The sequence below is a fragment of the Bos grunniens genome, chromosome 2 (genome assembly GCF_055505025.1).
Source record: "Bos grunniens cultivar Pamir isolate PY7600 chromosome 2, Bosgru_T2T1.0, whole genome shotgun sequence".
NCBI lineage: Eukaryota > Metazoa > Chordata > Mammalia > Artiodactyla > Bovidae > Bos > Bos grunniens.
The window spans coordinates 131,295,425-131,321,969 of NC_141166.1; the positions used below are offsets into that span (position 1 = coordinate 131,295,425).

The 26,545-nt window shown below is 41.8% G+C and overlaps 1 protein-coding gene across 6 annotated transcripts in view; it reads left to right on the forward strand.

Annotated features, from left to right (window-relative positions):
- The first annotated feature begins 11,251 nt into the window (after positions 1-11,251).
- NAB1 (NGFI-A binding protein 1) overlaps positions 11,252-26,545 on the forward strand; it is a 49,398-nt gene continuing 34,104 nt past the window's right edge. For all 6 annotated transcript variants that reach the window (XM_086371596.1, XM_086371575.1, XM_086371616.1 and 3 more), the window contains exons 1-2: positions 11,252-11,518; positions 23,851-24,688. In XM_086371596.1, coding sequence (XP_086227722.1) covers positions 23,870-24,688 — 819 coding nt within the window. In that variant the 5' untranslated portion in view covers positions 11,252-11,518; positions 23,851-23,869. The remainder of the gene's footprint in view (positions 11,519-23,850; positions 24,689-26,545) is intronic.

A 26,545-nucleotide genomic window follows, 5' to 3' on the forward strand; every position in this document is an offset into this window, starting at 1 on the left:
CCCTACATCATACCTAAAATGTGCTAACCTACCCCATCTCTCTCACCTTGCTTCTTGCTGTGTTTTCAATTGATTTAATAAGCCATGTGATTCAAGCATCTCGTTTTGGTCTGTAAGCCCTTCTGCTTTGTGAGCTCTTGGACAGCTTGCCTGCTGTTATACTTACAGGCTTCCGTTGTAGCAAGGTAATTTCCCACACAACAATAATATTTACAAGTTTTTAGCCTGGATAATAAATGGCATCATCTTGTAGACCTTTATAGCCACTTGCTCATTTATCCTACATCATATTTGTGACATACTCCCATGGAAGTTGTAGATCTATTTATTTTCACAGCTATATCCACTGTATGAATGTATCATAACATGCTCATAAATTCTTATTGATATAATGTAGGTTGTTTCCAGTTTTTAAATACAGCACCCAGTGATGCTGTGATTATTCCTGGGCACATGGAAGAGAGTCGCTCTGAGAATACACCTGGGAGTGCAAATTCTGGGTCAAAGAATTTGCACACCTTTAACTTGATTAAGTATTGCCAAACTTCTCTCCAAGATGATTGTGTCAAGTTATACCCTTACCAGAAGAATATGAGTTCCTATGCTCTTAATCCTAGCCAACACTTGGTGTTGTCAGACTTACACACTTTGCTGATCTAATGAATCAACGGACGAACTCTGGTTACAAGTAATAATTCTGGCAATTTAAAAGCCTTGTGGCATTTCCTCATGAGAAAAAAAAATCTGGACACATTTTGTGTCATATTTTTGGACTTTCCTATCCTTTGTTTAAGGCCAAGTAAAGTTTCCTCTTTATTTTTCTAACTCTGTGAATACCAAAGGAAAAACAACTCTGCAACAGAATTTGTCATTTTTTTTTTTTCCCCATAGGGATTAGGGTTTGGAAGAATACCATGTTGGCTGTTTTATATCACAAAAATAACCCTCTGATTATAAAGGAGCACAAGAAAAAGAATTTAGCAGCACCCATGCAAATCAGTCTAAGTACAAATCAAAACTAAGTACATGACATAATGATGGTGGGTCAGTAGCTGGACAACTATTACTCATAGGCTGAGAATGCACTTATTTAAAAAATTCTAGAAAGTTGCTCCTTGCCCCAGAATATATACCCAAGAGGCTTGTTCCATACCTTAAATCTATTAGAAATTAATTGTACGGGGGTCGAATTTTTTTCATATTTAAGGAACTCCCAAAAAAAAATCTCCAAAAATACAGTTAGTACTTATATATTATCATCACCTTATTTGTCACATTTTTTTCAAAACCACAAAGGAAATGGGATATAGGACCTACAAGCACTATTGGATACAAGACAGAAGCCATCCTCAATTTACTCCTCTCCCTAATCCAGCCATTTGGACAGGTGAGTCTGTGTTCTTCATTTCTTGCTTAAACCTTTTGGATGACTTCACAAGAGCCCCAGCAGTGTTCTCAAAGTGTGGTCGAGGGGTCCCTTTTGACTTCAGATGCCCTAAACTAACTGTTTAAAAAATGCAGATTCCTGAGTCCCAGGCCTTACACTCAGAGTATAAAGCCCTAGAATCTGTGTTTTCAACAAATTACCCAGTTTGATTAAAAAGAAAACTCTTTTACAATTGAGATGGATAGCTCACATTAAGTACTGAAATCATAAATACTTAATGATTTAATAAATAATTACAAAGTGAACAGCCACATAACCACAGCCTAAAACAAGAAAGACAGCCTCGCCCGAACTTCAGAAGTACAATACTCCCTTTCCAATCACCTCCCTCTTCCCTAACTGGAACTACTCTTCCAAAGGTTAGCACTCCTACTTTGATTCTTGTACTCAGTGACGCTGAGGACTACAGCAACAGGATAAAGTGCACACTGCTTAGAGTATCATGTGAAGATGCTGCATAATTTGTTCTCTGCAACCTCATCTTCTGCCTCTGTCCTCTTCGCACTTCATTCTGAAGCCACTTGGAATCAGGTTTCATTGCACAGTTACTGCCCTAATTCATTGCTCTTGTTTCCTGCTGTTTCTCTGCCTCAGTACTTGCTGGGGAGTGCCTGTACTTCCTGAGTCTTTCTATTAAATCCATCCTTCAAGACCCGCTCCACCGTCACTTCTGTGTAAGCCTCTCCTGACTTTCACCCCTGTGCCTCATCCGAGGCAGAACCTCACTCCTTCCACTGTGTGACTGAGAACATCTTACAATGTAGAACGACTGTTCTTTTACATGTCCATTCCCCTTCTTAGACCAGGAATTAGGACAGAGGTTTATTTGCATATTTTTAAAACTCTCTTTGGTATATAGTACAGGCTTCAGTAGATGATCAATTGTTGCTCAAACAATCTCCAAGTATGCACATCTTTGGAAAAGTGGCACACTGCACAATTAATGCCTCCAGGTATATTTGGATTAGATTATATTCTTCCTTTGCTATTCTTGTTGCTCAATTGCTCAGTTGTGTCCGACTCTTTGCAACCCCATGAACTGCAGCACGCCAGGCTTCCCTGTCTTTCACTATCTCCTGGAGTTTGCTCAAACTCATGTTCTTTGAGTTGATGATGCCATCCAAATATCTCAACCCCTGTCACCCTCTTCTCCTCCCACCCTGTGTTTCCCAGAATCAGGGTCTTTTTCAATGAGTTGGCTCTTCATGTCAAGTGGCCAAAGTATTGGAGCTTCAGCTTCAGCATCAGTCCTTCCAATGAATATTCAGGGTTGATTTCCTTTAGGACTGATTGGTTTGATCTCCTTGCTGTCCAAGGGATGCTCAAACCCCCATCTTCTGCATCCCCTGCATTGCAGGCAGATTCTGTAGCCACTGAGCCATCCACTCGTCAGGAAACAAACCAAGCTCAGACCTCAGGAGAACCCTGGGAGCCTGAGTTGGGGGTGGGGGGTGGTGGTGGTGAAAGCAAGCGAAGGAAGCGGAATGAAATGCAAAGTGGGGCAAGTGGGGGAGCCAGAATGATGTCTAGACCTCAGGGTGGGGTAGGCCATGCAGAGAAAGGAGTGGTCATGCTGCTCCAGGCGGCAGCGGGGAACCAGCCTCACCGGGGTCTTCCTTTCTTCCTCAGACAAGACACCTAGCTGTCAGGCTGCCGTACGGCGTGGAAAGCCCAGACTGCTCTGACTTCTTTACAACATCTTGTCCTGCCTCTAATCGCCCCCCCTCCACTGTTCATCTGCTTCTGCGTGTCCATTCTTGTGTGAAAAATGCCACCTTATAAGTAACCTATTTCTTGACCTTAGCATACAGGGAAGGTGGAGCATTCCGTCCTTCAAAACTCCTGCCCATCCACAGTATGTGCGAGGAGGAGTGGAGGGCGACCACAAGGGACAGAGGGGCCTTGTGCAGCTGCCCTGGCGTGCAGAGGGTCTGGATCGTACGCATCTGGGCAGCCTGCACGGGGACCTTCTCAGCAATGTAGATAGTCCTTACGCAAATGATCCACGACTGTTAGGCAAACTGAGAGGCTGGAAGGACGGGCGTGAGAATGACTCAAAGTGCATATAATCCAGAAAAGATACTGTCAGACAAAATGCAGATCTGTTATATCAGAAAGTAGTCTGAAAGGGAGCCAACACTGCCAGTTTGATCCCTGGGACGGGGGTAGGAGTGGCTTTGAGCATAGAGAGGGTCAAGGTCAGTGTGGAGGCAGCACTCTTGGGAGATGGTTGCTTGTGAAATGAAGGAAGAGTGGAGTCCTGAGAACGGCAGACTTCGGGAGACTGGGCTCCTCTTTCCTCCCCTAAAGGACCACGCAGTCTGCAGAAGGGTCCCAGCAGTACTGCACCAGTACTGTGGCTGGAGGGCCCAGTTCACTGCAGCAAAACAGGGGCAGCGAGACACGGGGACACCAGAGGCTGCCCAGAAGCCAATTTTGTCCGTTTGGCTGTGGAAGCCCAGTGGAAGAATTACCAAAGTCCCGAAGCTGCATACGTTCCTGGAGTAGGGGCACCTTCAAGAAGGTACAAGTTTATACCTGCCTTAAAGATTAATCAGAAAAAGAAAAGAGGTATGACTGTAACATCAGATTAAAGCTGCTCCTAATGTTATAAATATATAAATGGTATACACACACACACACACACACACGGCTTCCCTCGTAGCTCAGTTAGTAAAGAATCTGCCTGCAATGCAGGAGACTGGGTTGGATTTGATTCCTGGGTTGGGAAGATCCCCTGGAGAAGAAAATGGCAACCCACTCCAGTATTCTTGCCTGGAGAATCCCACAGACAGAGGAGCCTGGAAGGCTACAGTCCATGGGGTCACAAGAGTTGAGCACAACTTAGCGACTAAACCACCATACCCACACACACACACACACACACACACACACACACACACACACATATATATACCAGACTGGGCTTCCCCAGTGGCTCAGAATATATATCATACATTCACATCTCACACATGGTAGGCTCTCAATATACAGTTCAGTATAGACAACTAATATCATACGAAGTGCTCCATACATACATGTTCACTGCATAAGTTCCTGATTTTTGTGCTCTTTTCAAATAGATAAACTAAGAATTTTGTTTTCATTTTTATTTCATTGTAAACTGCTTCTGAAGCAAGATCTTTTTACACAAATAATATTGCAATGTTCCCTCTGATTCTTAATGTTAATGCATGTTTATTGTTGAAGGTTTTGATTAAAAGAAAGATAAAAAATGATTTATAATACCATCATCTAGAGATAACTGCTGCTAAGATTTGGTAAATTTCCTTTCATATTTAGCTAGAGTGATTACAGTTCATTCAGTTTTGTCCTATTTTGACTACTACTATTGTATCATGATCATTTCCCAAGGTTATTAAATATTAATTAAATGTATTCCATCACATTGATGTACTATAATTTAATCAAATCATCATCTCAAGTCTTGGTTTTTCAATTTGTAAATAAAGTTGTGATAAATATCTTCTTAAATGTTTATAAACTTGGATAATACCCTAGAAATGAATCTGTTGGATCTACTTGTATGAATACTTTGAAACTCTTGGCTCAATTTGCCAAGTTACTCTTCTAATGTTTGTTTACCTTTTGACCAGCAATTTACACAAGAACTCCTAAACTTACCAATACTGGAAGTATTTGGAAAATTTTATTTAAGAAATATATTTATGGTCAGAAAAAACTCACACTCTGTCATTATTGGAGACTGTTGTTACAGTACAAATTGAAAAAAAAAAAGGCAGCGCTAGCTTCTATTATTAAGAAGTCAAGGTCTTTACCATTCTTGACTCCCATATATTATTGCCAATCCTGGGCAGGCAGATGAGTCATGATGTATAAATCCCAGTAAGACAACAATAAAATTCAAACTGTAACTTGGCAATTGTATGTGAACATGATTTGCTTTTATGTCAATAGTTCTAAGTCTCTTATTGTACAATACATGCGTTGTCCTTTCCAAGCGTCTGCTCCTAGAAGGCAGTGTTGAGTAATTTGCTGTGACAATTAGCCCAACTTATTAATATTAACACACTCGATTTCCTCATATCTGAACCACAGTGTAGTGAAAGCACTTGGCGCAGAGGGTACTTTCTGAACCCATTCTGCTTTTCTTTCCTTTTCCTGATATGCACTCCTACGTGACACGCACTTGTGTCTGATACGTTCAACACCTCTTCTAATCCAACTTAAAGGGAACGAACGCATAGGCTCTCTGCAAGTCAAGAGAGCCGGACACCGGCTCTTTCTCTGCCCCTTCTTCCTGCAGATCTACCCCCTATACTCCATCCATCCCTGCCATCCGTCCCAGGTCGAGAGCATACCAATATGGTGAGCTCAGAGGAATTTATGTTGGGGTGATCCCTTTTCTGTCTCTTCTTTTTTCTCCTTCAGGAGAGTTATGGATTTGGGTACTTTTCCCTTGGCTTTTCCACTTCTTCAAAGAGTTACGTCCCCTTTAGTTAACTTCTCACAAGTGCACTTATCTCCTTTTTGTCTCATCTCCTCCCACTTTCTTTCAACGCTTGCCCGTTTACTTCAAGAAAGTTCTCCTTCTTTACATGCTCTTTTCCTATTCCTTTACTCCGCGTCTTGGTTAATGAGCCATACACCTTTGTTAAGGGAACAAACAAAATCTTCCATCCACTCTCATGAAGGATGCTTTAAAAGGGGGACTTGAACTGGTGGGTCGTTTACCTGCACAGCGTAGGCCTGACGAGACAAGTGCAGAGACAAGGTGGGAGAGTGAGCACAGACTTGCTGTCAATCTCCGCAAACCGGGTGGAGAAGAGCAAAAGCCAAACACAGGACTGTGAGGAACAAGAAAAAGAATGAAGTGTGCAAATGGAAGATGGTCTGGATTAATTTCAGAGGCTGAGCAGAGTATTTTTTTTTCCTACTTTCCATTTTGCCTTGTGTAGCTAGCTGAGAGTTATTAACGGCCAGTGCTTTAGTCCATTCAGGCTGCTACGACAAAAAGTACCATAGACAGGATGGCTTAAAAAACAAACATTTATTTCTCACAGTCTGGAATCTGGGAAATACAGGATCAAGACACTGGCAGATGATTCTGTGTGTGGTGACGGGCCACTTCCTTGTTCATATATGGTTGTCTTCTCACTATGCCCTCACATAATGGCAGGGTCAAGAGAGCGCTCAGCAGTCTTGTTTATAAGAACACTAATCCCATTCATGAGGGCCTCACCCTTGTGACCTAATCATCTCCCGGTGGCTCACCTTCTAATAGCATCACTCTGGAGGATGGCATTTCCATATATGAATATGGTAAGGACACAAACATTCAGTCTCTAACAGCCGGGAATGAGCGGACAGTAGGTAGTGTGACGAGGCCTGAAACAGGGTCATGGAACAGTTAACTATACAGGGGCTACACAATGAAGGCCAGAAAAAAGGGAAAGAAGTGTTAGTCGCTCAGTTGTGTCCATCTCTTTGCGACCTCATGGACTGTAGTCTGCCAGGCTCCTCTGTCCATGGAACTCTCCAAGCAAGAATACTGGAGTGGGGAGCCATTTCCTTCTCCAGGGGAATCTTCCCAACCCAGGGATTGAACCCAAGTCTCCCGCATTGCAGCCAGATTCTTTACCAGCTAGGCCATCGGGAAGCCCGAAAATGGGGAAAAGGTGGGAAGAAAAGAGAGGATGCTACCAGAGAGGATGGAGGAGGAAGAAAAACAGGGCACTAATCTCTACAAAATGTCCATAAATTCTCCTGTCTTAAAGACAAACTTTTAGCTTTTATTAACATTTAATGCTTTTTCCCTCTCATATTCCAAAATTCTTTATTTGTAAAATGTGAGGACTACTGTCCCCGAATACACGTTGTTTTTTTTTTTTTTTATATTGGAGCATAGTTAATAAAACCAGAATTACTCAATTAAGTGTTTGCTTGTATCTACTGCCTAATATATTAGTATTTTTCTGCTCTTTATATCAGCAATGTATAACATAAATGTTCTTATCTGTAGAAGTCAATTGGATTAGATGACTTCTAAGATCCTACTTGGCTCCCCACTAAGTCTGTAATTGGATGTTTTCATTTGCATTCTATAAGGACTTAGAGCCTATCCTGGGAATCTACAATTTTCTTTTCCAACAGGAATTGCAATATGAGTTCAAAATAACCAACTTATTGGAAACTAAACTAGTTGTATGTTGAATTTCTGAAAATTATTTGAAAATATTTTGAATGTACAAAGGTAGTTGAACTAGGTGAACTTCACAGTCCTTTACATCTTAAAATTCTATATTGGCCTGTATTGAAGATTTGTTTATTTTTAAGAAGACCAAGTGTCTTTAAAGTCATGACTCTTGAAATAATCAGTTATATATTAGCATACCTTTAAAAAACTTGTTTATAATCTTCATATATTTTAAAACATTCAAACCTCTACACACTAAAAACACCAATTTAATCAACATATACATCCAAAACTTTAAATTTCACATTGCAAAATAAAGGAAATTTAAATTATATTTCGGATAATATGAATATTACACAGGACTCAGTTAACTGTAGGGCCACCACCACATAGAGTAGAAAATCAGTTAGGTATGGAATGGTTCTGGGCTTCCCTGGGGGCTGAGAGGTAAAGAATCTGCCTGTAGTGCAGGAGTTGAGGGTTTGACCTCTGGGTCAGGAAGATCCCCTGGAGAAGGAAATGGCAACCCATTCCAGTATTCCCGCCTGGGAAATTCCATGGACGGAGGAGCCTGGTGGGCTACAGTCCATGTGGTTGCAAAAGAGTCGGACATGACTGAGCAACTAAACAACAATGGAATTGTTCTAAGGCAACCACAGAAGAAAAAGAGGATAAAATTATACAATATCTCAGATCTTATCGATCATAAGCCATGTTATTCCTTCTCTCCTCTAGGAACATCTAAAATCATTTGTTCTGTTGTTTTGAATCACTGAAGCATTTTAAAGGAATCTTTCTAAAAGTAATCGAGTAATGCTCTTCCAGGGAAGTTTTCATTCTAATGTCAGAACCACTACCAACTTTCTACATCAGTTTGTATTCAAAACTTTATTTTAGTTTCACAATGCAGAAATATTTTTTTGTCCAAAAATTCCTTATTTTTGCAAATGCACTAATCATTCTAATAATCACTTTTTAAGATCCTATTAAACATACATTTACTGAATTCAACAGATGTGTAAAACATACTTACAGAATGGAATATAGAATAATACGAAACCAGAATACAATGGAATATAGAATAATCCAAAACCAGAATTGTTACCTTACAGGATGGAATGCTTTTCCTTAACAAACTACCAGGGCCTGGGCATGGCAGGAGACCGTGTTTTGTGAGGGAGACGTCAAGGTGGCACTAGCAGTGAAAATGGTAAGGAGGTGAATTTATTTAGAATCAATGCTTCTTTACCGGAGTTGTCTCAGATACAGGTGAATGTCTCAACTCTCTTTTTGAACAGCCATATTAACTACAGTGTTGTCATACAGACATACAGAATTGGATGCTAAAAGCTTAAAATATTTTCTTTTCTTCATTTTCCTTCCTCCCACCATTTCCCTCAGCATCATGGGTGTTTAAAGCAATGCAAAGTGGGCCAAAAATGCCATTCTTAATGTGGGAAGAACATACTATCTAAATGTGCTCAGAAAACAAACAAGGAGAGACTTCCATGTTTAACTGTAGAAATAACCAGTTAAAAGGCAGAAGAAAATGTATCTGCCCTGACACATTTCCTTTTCAGCACTGTATTCTATGCTGGCCAGAGATACAAGTTTGGGAAGAGGATTTCATGTCATTTCTTCCAACTCTGGAAACAATTCTACTGGGAGGCTCAATAGTTCAGGTAAGACAACTCATTTCATGACTGATGAATCACTGATTGTACACCTTTACGTAAGTAATTTTTCTCTAGCTGTTCAGAACCAGTAATGTGTGCAAAACATCAAGATTCCAGAGAGGAACTGGAAGAAAATAATCATGCAGATTTCATTTGTTCATTTGAAAACTGAACAAATTTAACCTATATCTTTACCTGTATCTTTCCAAGAAGTTGTTTTTATTACAACCCATGTTAACTTTCTCTTTAGAACAGGGTCCAAAATTGCAAATCTGAGACAATGAGGCTAAGACACACTTCCAGTAGTGATTCTTCAATTGAAGAAAAATTCAAGGAAGCATGCTTATTCATATGATACAGTAACACAACTATTCCTGACAGAACCTTCCACTAATACAGGAGATTTAATTATATATATTACATTGTGACATTACTCTTTCCTATAACATGCTTTTGCAAAAAGAAAAAGGTTCAGTACTTTAATAAGGTCTTTTTCTTTCAATGTTATCAGCCCATCCATTGCTGCAACATAAAGATGTGGTATGAAGAATTTCCCATCTCAAAGAATGCCTTGTATAGCCATCAGCAAAGTAGGCACACTCTGGGAGGCCAGCCAGGATGTGGGAATGGCCTCCTATAAAACCGAGTTTGTATATGAACATTAAAACGTAATTTTACCTGTATTTGCAGTCGTTTTATATTTACTAAACGCTCTCTAGCCTTCAAGAACACAATCCTAAAATTCAAGGAATTCTTCCCTTGTCCCATTTTTGCAAAGAAAGGAAAAATAGATTCTAAAACAAATTTCCGAATTTTCTGGCAATAGTTTAAGTACATTTTTGGAGGTGTTTTAATACTTTTCTTTGGTTAGAAAAAGTTCACGCAAACCAAATTAAAAAATTCTACAGCGTGCCCTGGGAGCTCAATTTTAACACATCCCAGGGCTGTTCTAGCGCCGTCGGATTTTTACACCATGGAAATAGAAAATATTAACCAGTGAAATAACAGGCAGGTTTTCAGGAGAGTTGACAAGGTTGGAATGAAGTTACCCAGCAAGCCAGACAGTTGTCAAAGCCGCACTTCGGAATCGTGGGTTCCCATTCCTTCCCACCTTCCTATGCCAGAGGGGTGGTGGGGAGGGGGCAAGATGGGCGAAGCAGAGATTCACAAGGACTGCCAGTTTCTCTTCCAGCCCCGCGCACCTGCCAGCCCTCCCCCCCTCGCCCCCGGCTTCGCGGCCGCAGCCAACTTCCCGCAGGACCCGGGGGCCGGCCGACCCGGGGGTGGGGGTGGGGGCGGCACCTGGCTCCCGGCCTCGGGCCGGCGGGGGCGGGGCGAGCCAGGCGCCCAGATCGGTGGGCCAAGCGTGCTATTTTTTTTAAAGTCAGCCTCCCGGGGGATGTTGGATTTGGCGGGGTGTGCTCTTTGAAATACTATATTGGGAACCTCACACATTAAACAATTTTTTTTTTTTAATTGCAAACCTTCCCAGTTCACCCGGCAGCTGGCAAGCCTCCCCTCTCTCCTGCCCGCCACCCCCGCCTTCTTCCTTCCCGCCCCTTATCCCCGCCGGGCTCGCGGGAGCCGCCCCCTCCCAGGCGCCCGTTTGGTTCCTCCCAGCTGCCGCGTGAATGGGCCGCCCTCCGGGTTCCGTGGGGCGGGGGCGGCGGGAAGAGGCCGAGCCCCGGCCCCGGCGGCCGCCGCCCCCGCCCCCGCTCCGCGGCGGCCCACGCCGGGATCTGCGTCACTCGGCCGCGCGGGGGCGGGAGCCGGAGCGGCGCATGTAGCAAGAGCGGAATCTCCCAGCGTGACAGCGCGCGGGGGGTGGAGGCGGCGGAGGCGGGCGGGGGAAGGGGGGTGCCGCGCGCGAGGGGAGGGGCGGGGCGGGGAGGGGAGTAGGGGGGAGGGCGCAGCGGGGGAGGCGCCGCCGCCTCAGCCGCCCGCGCGCCCGAGTCGGGAGGAGCCGCCGCCGCCGCCACCGCGGCCGAGCGAGTGCCGTCGGGGCTGGCGGGCGGGAAGGAGCCGCGGGCCCGAGCTGGAGGGGGGGAGTAGGGAGAGCGCGCCCACCACCTTCCCTTCCCCCCACCTCGATGGGAGCGGGGGCGTCCCGGCCGCCGCAGCCGACCGAGGAGACCGAGCCGGGGGCCGTCACTTCGGAGTTGGGGCTGAGGTGTCCTCTGGGGAGAGCGCGCCAAGACCGCTGCAGCAGCTGGCCGAGTACGTACCGACTCGCTGTCCGCCAAGTGCCAAATGCCTCAGTGCTCGGGCGAACTTGGGGCGGCGGATTCTCCGGGCTGCGCCGGCACTTGGTGGGGCGGGCGTCCAGGGCCGCGGGCTCGGCGCGGCCGCTGCCGGAAGGAGAGGGCGGACTCGGGCTCTTGTGGACGATTCCCGGAGAGAATCGGTGCGCAGGGGCAGCGAGAAGAGGGCGAGCCGGGCCGCGGGGCCGACCTGTGCGTTCCGCTCCCAGAAAGCCCGGGGTGCGGCGTCCACTTTTCTGACCCGGCTGTGGCCGTCGCGCGCGGCGCTGAGCGCTCGTGGGTTGTGCGCGGTGGGAGCGCGCGCCGGCCCCGGAGTTTTGCAGCCTCTTTCCGCAGAGGCAGAGTCTTTTTGTTGGTTTGTTTACTTTAGAGTCTTAATTTTCGTCCTGAGTATCCTCTCTTTCGGAATGTAGTCGTTTTCTTTTTAAAGGCGGAAGGAGAGTTTTGCTTTAAAGTGGCTTACAGAAACTTGGCACCGAGGTGAGATGGAAGCGAGAGACTCATTTGTGCTCGCTAAGGCCGAGTATGGAATTTGCCAACACATGTGGGACATACAAGCCTTGGATGCAGAAGTCTGTGACCTTATTTATGGAGAAACGTTGCGAGGGCAGTCAAATGCTTTGGGACTGCAACTTCGCGGTTCACAAGGCTCAGATGTGAAAGGACACTTCCGAGTGAGCCTAAGTTTTGTAAGATCTTGGGCGAAAGGATAATTGAATTGGAATATGCATTTAGAGGTTCTGCAGACCAAGTTTTGCAGCAGGTGATCAGGAGAAATCCTTGACTTGCATATACTTAATACCTCACTCAGAGAGATTCGGGAGGCAGGGAAAATTTGGGGGTAGCTGTCAATTTAAAATTTCCCCCAGAAAGAGTTGGTTTGGAGTAACCTGTCACTACCAATTGGTTTGCCAGTGACATGTCTGCAAACTTAAGGAGTGCAAAGATCAGAGCTGAGAGGGAAATACTCAGATCTTATTTAAAAATATTTTGGCAGTTTTAATAGATAATATTAGATTGCATAGGAACAGTGAAATAGAATTTTAAAAAGATTAGTCACGTAGGAAATGCTAGGCTGTTTTGTTGGAGAAGTGTGCACACAATGAAATACCTTCTTAGATTTTCACTTTTTTGAAAAATTTCCCTGTAAACCATACCAGATTATGACATGTCGGAATTTATGTGTGGGTTTTAAGAAGGAGTAGTGGGAGAAAAGATGCATAGGATTTACTTTCTCTATTTTGGATGGGAGCTGATGTTTTCCAGAAGACCTTAAAAAGCTGCTTCTAGTCCAGCCTAAGGGCCAGTAAAAGTGTCTCTTTAGATTCAGGGGTATCCTTTTTCCTCCATTTTCCAGTACTTGAAACATTTAATACTGTATTTTCGTTAAGTTTTAAGAACTATATTCTCCTTGTAGGTATTATTGTGCATGTTAGGATTCTCTTTGGAGAAGGAAATGGCAATCCACTCCAGTATTCTTGCCTCGAGAATCCCACGGACAGAGAAGCCTGGTGGCTACAGTCCCCGGGGTCACAAAGAGTTGGACACGACTGAGTGACTGAGCAGCAGGATTCTCTTGAGAGTTTATATATATCTGCAAGGTCAGCCTACTTTATTTCTGTTTGGGTATTAGTTATTGGGAAATCAGGTCATGAAAGAAAATACCAAAGAACCATTGGAAGGTTTCTCGTTTTAATTTTATTATTTTTAGCAGCTTGCACAAAAGTTAATATGTCAGCCTGGTATTAGGAAAATTTTGTTTTCCTTGGCTCTGGTGATTTCCTATTATGTGTGAGTAAATCTGATAATAAAAAAAACATTGAGGCATTGTAGATTTTGATTTCATTCTTACTGCTAATTATGGATGTAGCGAACATGACAGAAATCCTTAGGAATACTGTAGCCGATACAAGGAAATTTAGTGAGCTTATATAGCTAATAAGTAATTTGCTATATCCAGTGGATATATCTTTCCTTGTTTGAGAATTAACAAAATTAAATAATCTCGGTTAAATTAATGAAAAATTTTCCTTTTTTGTTGACTAGTAAAATCCATTGCCCTTTAGAAAATTAATATATTTCCATTCTCCTTGTTATTTGGAGAATCAGTTAAAGCATTAGGTATTTTCTTTTAATCACATTTTAAGAGCATATTGGCTTATTATTAAAGATTTTGGGGATTTGTACCATGGCTGTTTTGAAAGAAAAAATTATAATGTATGACAAAGTGGCAGAGACCTTTGAAGAATTTATTGCATGAACGTTAAATATTTAAAGTAAAAAATGGTTGCATGGCAACAGAAGTATGTCAGGTTTTTGTGTCTGTTAACCTAGACTCTGGGCTTCGTCTGGTCCATTATAAGTCTAATTGTTTTTGTTGGTGCTGTGCATGTACATTATTAGGAATAAAAGCTTTGTAAAATTTACCCTTAAATGTGAAGCATATTCTGGATACCACAGAAGTATGATACATTTTATGTTACTTCCATGGAAATGACCATTTTATAATACTTTTTGAACAGGTTAAGATCTTCCTTAGTATAATCGTCTTTGTATGCATATTTCATAAAGTTTATTAAAAATAATAAGGAATAAATAATGCCCACTTAAGCTTAATATAAGGTTCCTAGCCCCTGTGCTTTGGATTTAGTTTTAACTGTTTCGTTCATTCCTTTTAGTAGAATGAAGAGTAGTACAGTTCTTATATTAAATGCAAATTTGCCTTTTGATCTGACATATTCAATAACTAGTGCAATAGTAGAATATATTCTCTTAAATATGAAACAAGTGGGAAGTTGATGTTGGGGAAAAAATAGTAATCCTTGTCAGAATTCTCATAGCTAAAATATACCATTAAGCTTTCAAATAGTTTGTTATTTATCAATATATTGTATTTAGAGAGTTGCATCTTAATTTGTAGTACATGTTGATTTAATAATTTTTAAAGAGGAATTTCTGAAATAAATAAAATTTTATATGTACTGTGTGCACACCACATGCTCAGAAGGCACTTAATGTTTGGTGACTAACTTGATTGTTCGTTGATTGAAGAATTTCCAGTCATTATATGAAATACTAGTGTTTACCTGTTATTATCACAGTTAATGCATACTTACTATTTAATTGCAAAAAATCTGATTTTCCTAATACTGATAAATTTAAGCTTACACCTTGAATAATTAAAATTTTAAGAGATTTATATGAAATTTTTTCCAGCTTCATTCAGAATTCAGAAAAAAATCAGTAGGCGAGAACATTTTAAGTTTGCTAAATTATTGTTAATGTATTAGAAGATATATGTTTAATTCATAGATATTACAGTAATAAGATCCAAAAATACCTCTCTTTTTTTTTTGGCTTTAAAAAAAATATTTATTTTTAACTGGAGGATAATTGCTTTACAGTATTATGTTGGTTTCTCAAAAATATCTTGCCTTAAGATATATTCCTGAATGTTTAACAATAAATATGCCTGGTTAAATCATTTGATACTTGAAACACATACATAGGACCGCCCTGCAGTCTTAAATAACCCATGATGTAACTAAGCCACACTTAGTTATTTTAGGTTGAGTTCTGGGACTAGGAAAAAAAATTCAAATAATTCACTCCTAGGCTCAAGGGTCATCCAGATTCTGGCTTGTCTTTTCAATCTCAACCTGTAAAGTACCCATTGCACCCTCTCCCCAGGCTCCTATACCTTCAGGCTGTGTGTGCTTAGTCACTTGGTCATGTTCGACTCTTTGCGACCCTCCGGACTATAGCCCGCCAGGTTCCTCTGTCCATGGAATTCTTCAGGCAAGAATACTGAAGTGGGTAGGCATTCGCTTCTCCAGGGGATCTTCCAGGAATCAAACCTGTGTCTCCTGCATTGCAGGCAGATTCTTTACCATCTGAGCAACCAGATAAACCATGCCTTCAGGCTACATTCTCCCAAACCTGGCCTTACCTCAGATGTTTTAAATGTAGCCACCCACTTCAGATTTCCTATTTCCTTCCTTGCCATTTCCTGTCTCTACCTTTCATTCCCTTAGTGTGTACCCGATCTCATCTAGGTGTTAGAGGAAAACAATCTGGTGGAACTAATTCACCTTAATCTGTAAATGACTCATGAGCTAACTCTTCCCAAGTATTTTCACATTTTTTTTTTAGAAGTCTGGAAGAGATTGGTGTTAATTTAGATAATTTCACAGTAAAACTTTCAGACTGTGTTGGGAGGCAGGAACTGATAGTCCTCTGCATAAGTCAGATTTTACTAGAATTTTGCCCTTGGTTTCTCCCCACTCCTGGAAGAGTCTCTTCTTTGGAATGCCGTAGACTTCACAGTGTGTATATACATTTGTGTATATACATTTGTATATTTCCTGCATCATGAAGAGGAGTATTCCAGAGTAGTGTTTTTTAATCCATTTGAATCTAATGATCGTTAATAAGATTGATATTTGTTATCTGGAGATGACATTTTAATTCATAGAAATTAAGAGGGAAAAGACCTAGGATCTCTTGTGATTGAAATTGACTTCTTAAAATGCTGCTGTTGGGGCTAGGCTAATAATGATGTATTCTGGTAAAGGGAGCTCATCTGGCCATCTTATGGGAATCCACCATATAATTAAAGAAAGGGGAAGTACTGAGGATGAGGGAATGAGAAAGATGGTAGGTAAAGTAGCAGGATGGGCCTTACTAGATTGGACACCAGTTAACACAGAGGGGATCCCTTTTGGAATACAAAGTGAAAGTCCCTCAGTCGTGTCCGACTCTTTTCGACCCCATGGACTGTAGAGTCCATGGACTTGTCCAGGCCAGAATACTGGAATGGGCAGCCTTTCCCTTCTCCAGAATATATTCCCAACCCAGGGTCGAGTCCAGGTCTCCCGCATTATAGGCGGATTCTTTACCAGCTGAGCTACAAGGGAGGCCCAGGAATACTGGAGTGGGTAGTCTATCCCTCCTCCAGAGGATCTTCCAGACCCAGGAATCAAACCGGAGTCTCCTGCATTGCAGGCGTTCTTTACCAGATGAGCTACCAGGGAAGCCCTGATTTATAAAAGGAGACTGCTAATCAGAGTCTGACTCAAATGTTGGGTTTCATTTAACAGAGGCTTTTAACAGAGATGTTATTCCTCTTTCAGTACTTAGATGAGAGGGATAAAAGCTGAATGAGACTCTAGTCCCTACATCTTGCATGCTAAGTTACTTCATTTGTGTCAGATTTTGCAACTCTATGGACTGTAGCCCTCCAGGGTCCTCTGTCCAAGGCAAGAATACTGGAGTGGGTTGTCATGCCCTCCTGCAGGGGATCTTCCTGACCCAAGGACCAAACCCACCTCTCCTGCATTGATTGGCAGGCGGGTTCTTTACTGCTAAACCATGAGCTTCTGCCATCGAGGAGCTTAAAGCCTGAGGTAATCTGTTCTACAGAGCCATGTAAGTTTGCTTCTCTGTTCCATGGCTCTTTATGTTTAATACTTAGCATAGCATTTAGCATAGTGTTTAAGTGTGTGCCTGCTTCTCTGTCTTCTGGTTCTTAACTGTCTGTGAAGAACCACTGGAGCAAAGTCCAGTGTTTGGCACAAGCATCAGAGGAAGGTTAAGGGCTACAGAGGAAGATGGATAGGTCTAGGATACCTGTATGAGTTGTTTGGATTTTTTCCTCCATCCAGTGGGGAAATTTGCATAAATGAGTAAAGGGCCACATCTGTACTTCAGGACAATGAAGTCGACATTTCAGTATGGCATATTTTGAAGGTGAGGAGGCTGTTTTCAAAGTTGGGGCAAGAAGCAAGGGGAAAATTAGAATTAGGTGCTTTTGAGGCAGAGAAAGGTTGGTGATGTGGCCTAAAGGCATGTAGATTTGAAGAAGGAAGAGGAAAACAAAAGCATGAGTGGATAAAGAAGATACACACCCTGGAATATTATTCAGCCATAAAAAAAATTCTGCCATTTGCAACAACATGGATAGAATTGGATGGTATTCAGGCAGAGAATGACAAATACTATATAATATCACTTACGTGTGGAATTTAAAAAATAAAACTAGTGAATATAACAAAAAAGAAATAGAGTCACAGATATATAACAAACTAGTGATTACCACCTGGAAAAGGGAAAAACGGACGGGCAAGATAGGAGTAAGGGATTACAGGTACAAACTACTATGTATAAAATAAATAAGCTACAAGGATATATTGTACAGCACAGGAAATAAACCAGTATTTTATAATGACTGTAAAAGAAATGCTGTGCTGTGCTTAGTCGTGTCCAGCTCTTTGCCACCCCATGGACTGTAGCCCACCAAGCTCCTCTGTCCATGGGATTCTCCACGCAAGAATACTGGAGTGGGTTGCCATGCCCTCCTCCAGGGGTCTTCCCAACCCTGGAAGGGATCAAACCCATGTCTCCCGAATTGCCGGCAGATTCTTTACTGTCTGAGCCACCAGGGAAGCCCATGAATACTGGAGTGGGTAGCCTATCCTTTCTCCAGGGGGTCTTCCTGACCCAGGAATTGAACTGGGGTCTACTGCATTGCAGGCAGATTCTTTATCAGCTGAGCCATTAGGGAAGCCCAGAAAAGAAATATGACCTTTAAAAATTGTGAATCATTAAAAAAAAAATTGTGAATCATTATATTGTACACCTGAATCTTTTGTATGATATTATACATTAACTGTATCACAGTAAAATTAAAAAAAATAAATCCTTTATTAATCCAGAAAACTGAAAGAGTAGTGGTGCAACTAAAAGTAATGAGAGCTGGAAGAACAGATTTGGGAATCTGGAAGAGGGGAGGAAAATTACAGCACATACTTCTCTTTGGCTTACCAGATTTGAGAAGTTTGACAGCATCCAATGTGAAATGCTGAATTATCAGAAAAACAATTTGGGTTCTCACAAGATCACTTTCTAAATTAAAAAAAAAAAAATAGCAAGTACTCATTAAGTTTGCTTTTAGTGTTTTATCAATGGAGAATACTTTGACAACTTGAATTTGATCACACTATTAAGTGAGATTTTATTAAATCACAAAGTTCTTTTTTTTTTCTTTGCAAAGTAGATGTATATGTGTGAGTCAGTGTTTGGTGTGCATTTGGATTTGAGAGCAGTTGGCAGTGACTTCATGAACCACTGGTCCAGGCTACAAATAGCGGTTTGGAGGTCAGTCTGCTATAGGTAATATTGAAGCCTAGGAGTGGACAGAGATCATCAGGGGAGAATATGGAAAGATAGTAGAAATGGGATCTAATAAAAAAATTTGGAGAATTCCTGCAGTTAGAGTAAGGGAAGGCAGCATAACATAGTAAAAAAAGTCAGGTGAAGAGCATTTCAAGGAGTGATGTCAAACTGCAGAGAGGTTAAAGAGAAAAGCTGGTGATCACTCAGTAGTTACTTGGGAGCTTTGATGGAGGAGTTGGGACAGAAGGCAGGCTGAAGCTTCCTGGACTAGATTGAGGCAGGTTTGAAGGAATGGTTCTTCTTTTTCCTTGTGACCATTAAACACCTCTGTCTTAACCCTAAATCCCCACATCCCAGCTTGGAGAAAGAGAAATTGTATTTCCCATATTTATACTGAGTTCTGTGTTTTGGTTCAAGGACAAAGCAGGAGTTGACCAGTAAAGTTTTTGGAGCCAAACCAGCTCCTTACTTCACTTAGCATAGTTTAAATCTTGGCAGATGACTGATCCTACCCCAGAAGGAGCCAAAGTGAGTTTGTCGTTAAAAGGTTCTGGAACAAATTATTACCATTTGAAATAGATCATTGAATAGCAAACAACAACAAATGGCCTTAAATGAATCCACTGTTTTATTCCTCTTCCTTTGGGACTAACTGGACTGAAGAACATTTAAGCTGGTGCAAGTGGAGGTTTGCTGTATATAGGCAGCAGGCCTTTGGTTTAGGTTTTGAATGCAGTAAAAATGGGTAACTGATTTCTCTTAATTGTGGAATTCATAAAAAGGTCAGACTCAGCATGGTTGTTCCAGCATCTCTTGCAAAGGCCAGGTAACTGGAGTTTGCAGCGGAGCAGACTTGCTGTGCTGTTAGCTGCCTATGTTATGTTGCACTATATTAGAATCCTTTTGTATTCACTTCCGATTGGAGAAATGCAGCTTTCTTTTGACTTATTTGACCTTCGTGTTGAAGCAAGAGTAGACACAGAGTTTGTAAAAACAGAAAATCTTGTCTTATAAAAATTTTCTTTTAAATCAAATTAATATATAAAGTGGTGGATGTTTAAATGATCACAACAGGCTTTATGAGAAACTGAAATGTGCTCTTAAAGGAATAAAGCTTAGGGAGAAAACTCCTTTCCCAGCGGTAAGTGTGGGCCTTTAGCAAGTCTCCTGGGACTCTAAATAGTTCACTTATTTATCTTTCATCTGGTGTCTTGACTTTGGAAATGTACACTTGGTCTTGTCAGTCCTTGTGGAGATGTTAATAATGGTAACTACTTTCTTACTGGAACGTAAGAGCTTTCTCTTAGGAAACTAGGGGGTTTCCTTTTTTTTTTTTTTTCCTGGGTAAAAATGACAAAGGATAAAAATTGAAAATTAATATTTTCTAAAACCATTGCCTATCTCAGAAGAATAAAGCCTAAGTTTGAGTTTTGAGTTCTCTTCTTCTTAAATTTCTCTTTTATATTTGTCCATGATATATTCTTTGTTATTGCTTATAAAAAGATTCAAAAACTCTGTTCTAGATTTTCTCAGGTAATTTTTAGTTTACTCCATAATTTGGGGGAGTATAGGTGGTGAGGTCATTGATGACACCATGAATCTTGCAAGGTTACAGCCCTTTTATAAAAAAGCTTTTGCGTGTGTATGTGCATACATACATATTTATGTGTATGTATGGCTTAAAGCTCAACATTCGGAAAACTAAGATCATGGCATCTGGTCCCATCACTTCATGGGAAATAGATGGGGAAACAGCGGAAACAGTATCAGACTTTATTTTTTGGGGCTCCAAAATCACTGCAGATGGTGACTGCAGCCATGACATTAAAAGACGGTTACTCCTTGGAAGGAAAGTTATGACCAAACTAGATAGCATATTAAAAAGCAGAGACATTATTTTGCCAACAAAGGTCCATCTAGTCAAGGCTATGGTTTTTCCAGTGGTCATGTATGGATGTGAGAGTTGGACTGTGAAGAAAGCTGAGCGCCAAAGAATTGATGCTTTTGAACTGTGGTGTTGGAGAAGACTCTTGAGAGTCCCTTGGACTGCAAGGAGATCCAACCAGTCCATCCTAAAGGAGATCAGTCTTGGGTGTTCATTGGAAGGACTGATGCTAAAGCTGATACTCCAATATTTTGGCCACCTCCTGTGAAGAGTTGACTCATTGGAAAAGACTGTGATGCTGGGAGGGATTGGGGGCAGGAGGAGAAGGGGACAACAGAGGATAAGATGGCTGGATGGCATCACCGACTCGGTGGATGTGGGTTTGGGTGAACTCCGGGAGCTGGTGATGGACAGGGAGGCCTGGCGTGCTGCGGTTCATGGGGTCGCAAAGAGTCGGACATGACTGAGAGACTGAACTGAACTGAACTGATTGATATTTTTGTGCGTGTATACTCTGGAGTTGAAAGCCTGTGGAATTACTGCATTAAGTGTATGAAGGGAAAATGGGTTTCCTTCCCTCTATCTCATACACTTTCTAGAAACCCTTCTATTTGGTATAATATTGTTCAATATAGACTTGAACTTGGGTCTGTAACTCCCCAGAGCTTGTTTTTGTGGCTTAGTGTTCAGCTGGATGATAAATTCTCTCCCTTAGAAGTCTCCCTTTTATGTGGGAGGACAAAACAAATCCTCTTATGAGTGATTCACAAGGTGCAGAGATGTTTTTATCCAGAGAACTAACATGACATGAACACAAAGGTGACCAAAAGCTGTACGAGTTTGTGGTGCCCAGAGGGTGCCCTAACCAGGGATCTTCCAGTGTAGTTTGCCAGGTTTGCCAAATCACAAGAGTCTTCTGAGATGCAACCCGAGCAAATTATATTTTTCAGAAGCTCCCCCAAGGGATTTCCTGGCTGTCAGCAGAAGTTTAGTGGGCCCAAATTGAATTTTTTTTTTTTAATATATACCTTGGGAAGTCATCAGGTCATGACTTACAAAGAGCCATAAAATTTGAGGAGGTCAGTAGTTGATGAGAGCAGACTGTGGATGACACAGGGGTTCCAGGAGTTGGGGTTTCCCAGGAGTCAGTCCTTAAGGTGGTAGGGAAATGCATTCTCCTTGGACGGGATGACTGAGACTAGAATTTTGTATAGCAGTCTGGCCAATGATGTAAAGCAGAAGTCCCAGATTTGTTGATCTGGCCTTGAGGGCTGTTCCCAGTGTTCCTCAGCTTGCCGAGTCTCCCAGTTGACAGTTGCTCCTGACTTTCTTGAGAGTGTACTTGCATTTTCTTCCAGTGTATGCATTCTTTTGGCTTTCTATAATTTTTGCTATAGAGGGCTGTAGGAGCCTTTTAATCCTACAGGTGCATTGATTACAAGTTTGTTTCTCTTAAACGGAAGTGCTTGGCCAGCTCCTCTATGTATGTGGGAGGTCTCCAGGCAACTGTGAATGACTTTTCAATAAAACTGCTAAGAGGTCAAGAAGTGCTTTGCTGGGTCTTGTTCTGTCTCTTTAAAGGGAGACTTCTCTGCCTTCCTTGGGCTCTAGAAGTATAACTTCCTTGGCTCTGTCTTGGGCTCTTCCACACACACTGGCTTCGTCCTCTCTTGAACCCTGAGACAGACTTAGGTTCCATGCTGTTACTTTGCAAACAGGACCACTCTGCTTCAGCTTTATGCTTTGCGCCACATTCTCTAGTGCTGTGTGTTTGAAAGAGAATTCCAACATCCCTAGTTTTATGTATCCCTGATGCCTAGGTAATCCCATAGTCACCTATTAGTCTCTTTCTGGAACCACAGAAAGTGTTTCTAAAAAATGGTAACCGTTTCCTCTCTTTCATCACTTACACCTAAGTGATCACCAAGTCTTGCCATTTATTTGTCTGAATTTTTCCTGCCTCTTTTTTCTCCGTTTCTAAATATACCACCTTGTATCCTATTAATTCTAGTTCATACTGAAATCTCTCATCTGCCTGCAAGACTAATCTTGCTACTTTTTCTTTATAAAATAGGAACTAACTATACCTATCTCACAGGGCTGTTGTGAGGATGAGACATCATGTTAAGTGCCTATTTATCATACGGTCTGACGCAAGTATTCAGTGCATGCAGTACTTCTGGCTTGTGATACTGAGCCCTGGTGGCTCAGACAGTAAAACGTCTGTCTACAAAGCGGGACACCCGGGTTTGATCCCTGGGTCGGGAAGATCCGCTGGAGAAGGAAATGGCAATCCACTCTAGTACTATTGCCTGGAAAATCCCATAGACGGAGGAGCCTGGTAGGCTGCAGTCCATGGGGTCACAAAAAGTCAGACACGACTGAGCGACTTCACTTACACCTATCTCACAGGGCTGTTGTGAGGATGAGACGTAATGTTAAGTGCCTATTTATCATATGGTCTGACACAAGTATTCAGTGCATGCATAGTAGCAGAGTATACTTCTTATCTCCTTCAGAAGTTTATCATCCTTCACTTCTCTGTGTGCACACCATGGAAGCAGCAAAGTGAATACTCAAAAATACAGCATACAGAGCCCTGTGAGCCATGTTTGGCTTAAGTCCCTAGACCTATTTAGCTACCTATGAGATCTCAGGCAGATTACTGATCTTTGAGCCTTTATATTTTTTTCCTTTAAAATGGAAACTATTACTGACTGTTGATCATTATGATTGTTAGGAGAGTAAGATAACTTAGAGAGAGGCTTCCGAGATGGTATCAGTGGTAAAGAATCCACCTGCCAATGCAGGAGACACAAGAGACTCAGGTTCGATCCCTGGGTCAGAAAGATCCCCTGGAGTAGGAAATGGCAAACCACTCCAGTATTCTTGCCTGGAAAATCCCATGGACAGAGGAGCCTGGCAGCTACAGTCCGTGAGTCGCCAAGAGTCAGACACAACCGAGTGCGCGCGCATGCATGCGCGCACATACACACACACACACACACACACACACAGCATAGAGAGAATGCGTGCGCGCACATACACACACACACACACACACACACACACACACAGCATAGAGAGAATGCTTCCGTAACAGTTGCTGTGCAAATGCTCCTTGTTTTTTGCTCTTCCCATACTGCAATCTTAAACCCTGTAGTGTCCGACAAGAGGCTTAAGAAGGTTTTTAGCAAGTGTGATGAGCGTTTCCTCTCTTCTTTTTGCAGGTTAAGCCCATCCACAGTGATGGCTGCAGCCTTACCCAGGACCCTGGGGGAGTTGCAGCTGTATAGAATATTACAAAAAGCCAACCTGCTTTCTTATTTTGATGCCTTCATCCAACAAGGTGGTGATGATGTCCAGCAACTCTGTGAAGCTGGAGAAGAGGAGTTCCTGGAGATCATGGCACTCGTGGGCATGGCTAGCAAGCCCCTTCATGTTAGAAGGCTGCAGAAGGCTTTGAGAGACTGGGTTACAAACCCTGGCCTTTTCAATCAGCCACTGACGTCTCTGCCTGTCAGTAGCATACCCATCTATAAGTTACCAGAGGGCTCACCAACATGGCTGGGAATATCCTGCAGCAGTTATGAAAGGAACAGCAGTTCCCGAGAACCTCATCTAAAAATCCCCAAGTGTGCTGCCACCACGTGCGTGCAGAGCTTGGGACCGGGGAAGTCAGACGTGGTGGGGAGCTTAGCGCTGCAGAGTATCAGTGACTCCCGACTCTGGCAGGGCCACCACGCCACTGAGAGTGAGCACAGCCTCTCCCCAGCTGACCTTGGCTCCCCGGCTTCCCCAAAAGAAAGTAGCGAGGTGCTGGATGCTGCCGCTGCGCTCTCTGTAGCCGAGTGTGTGGAGCGCATGGCCCCCACGCTGCCAAAAAGTGACTTGAACGAAGTGAAAGAGCTGCTGAAAACCAACAAGAAGTTGGCCAAGATGATCGGTCACATCTTTGAGATGAGTGATGACGACCCACACAAAGAAGAGGAAATTCGAAAATACAGTGCAATATATGGCAGATTCGACTCGAAGAGGAAGGATGGGAAGCACCTCACACTTCATGAGGTAAAAAGCCCACATTTAGCTTTGTGTGTATGTGGTGTGCATGTCTCTTAAAGAGATTAATTTGGTAATAGTTTACAGCAGAGATGATACACTCCCCGGATTAAAGACGTTTAGGTTCAGCAAAACGTAACTCTTTAGTGAAAATAGACCATATTTATTGTGTTAAGGTATTTCTGTGTTGATTTCAAACATGTTTAACTTTAAAATTGTAGTGTAGAGTGACTCTTAGAATAATATTGGTTTAAGTAGTAAAAGCATAAAGTCTGCGTTTACAAGGCAGTTTGTCTTTTAATTAAGAATTAAAAATGAAATTTTAAATCTAACTTAAAAATCATTTTTGTAGACTTTTTAGAAAAAAAAGTTGTAAAGAATAACCAGAACTTAAAGTGATTTTCAGCTAGCATAGAAAACAAAATTAGATGGATGTTAGAAGAATTATTGTAGCTTTGAATATTGTTTTGGTGTGACATTTGATATTAAAAATCCTCATTTTATTTTTGTAGCATTCTATCTAGAAACATTTTGCTTAAGTAGAAGAATACATGTATGTATATTTCTTTTACATTTGCTTCCTTTTTCTTGTCCGCCTGGCCAACACATCATCTTTAAGGCTCAAGCATGAGCTTAAGTCTTTTATAGTGTGTTTTCCCCTAAGTAGAATGACCTTTCCTTTTCATTTTTATCCCTACACATACTTCTGTCACAGTAACTTCAACACTTTATTGTACTTTTTAATATATTGGTCTGTCCCTCACAGTATACTTTGGGATTCTTCAAGGCAGAACTTATATCTCATTCATTTTTATATCTTCAGAATCTAATGTACTCAATAAATGCTTGAAAATTAAGTGCATTTCAAAATTACCTTTTTTAAACAAAAGCTGTTTCATAGCTAAAATTCATAGCCATTTATCCATTAGAAGAAAGAGATAAATTATCCTTGGAAAAAAATGTTCAGTTGAATGCAGTATTTCATGTTAGTAACATAAGATCATTCCCCACAGTCTTGTACTTGAACACAAAAAATAGTATATACTCACTGAAAAAGCATTCAGTTATACAGAAAGACGTGAAGTAATGGAATCTGTAAACATCCAGCTACTTTTCTTTACATATACAAATGTGGGGTCATATTTTACACACTCTTCTCCAAACTCTCTTTTTTTAAACTTAATAATATACTCAAAGTACAGTATACTATCAGGTATATTTTCAGGTGGTTACATATAGAGCTGCCGTATTCGTTTATGGGTTACATTATATTTCACAGTGTGAATGTGCTGTTATCTTAACCATTCACTTTTTGATGTCACTTAAGTTGTTTACATTTTTAAAAAATTTTATATGTGGTGAGACATGAACATTCTGCACATACACCTTTACAGATTTGTACATGTTTTCCTATAGAATAGATTCCAACATGTAAAATTATGGGCCCAAAGAATATGTAGATTTAATATTTTAGTAGATGGTCCTTCAGATCAGATCAGATCAGTCGCTCAGTCGTGTCCTACTCTTTGCAACCCCATGAATCACAGCACGGCAGGCCTCCCTGTCCATCACCAACTCCCGGAGTTCACTCAGACTCACGTCCATCGAATCAGTAATGCCATCCAGCCACCTCATCCTCTGTCGGCCCCTTCTCCTCTTGCCCCCAATCCCTCCCAGCATCAGAGTCTTTTCCAATGAGTCAACTCTTCGCATGAGGTGGCCAAAGTACTGGAGTTTCAGCTTTAGCATCATTCCTTCCAAAGAAATCCCAGGGCTTATCTTCAGAATGGACTGGTTGGATCTCCTTGCCGTCCAAGGGACTCTCAAGACTCTTCTCCAACACCACAGTTCAAAAGCATCAATTCT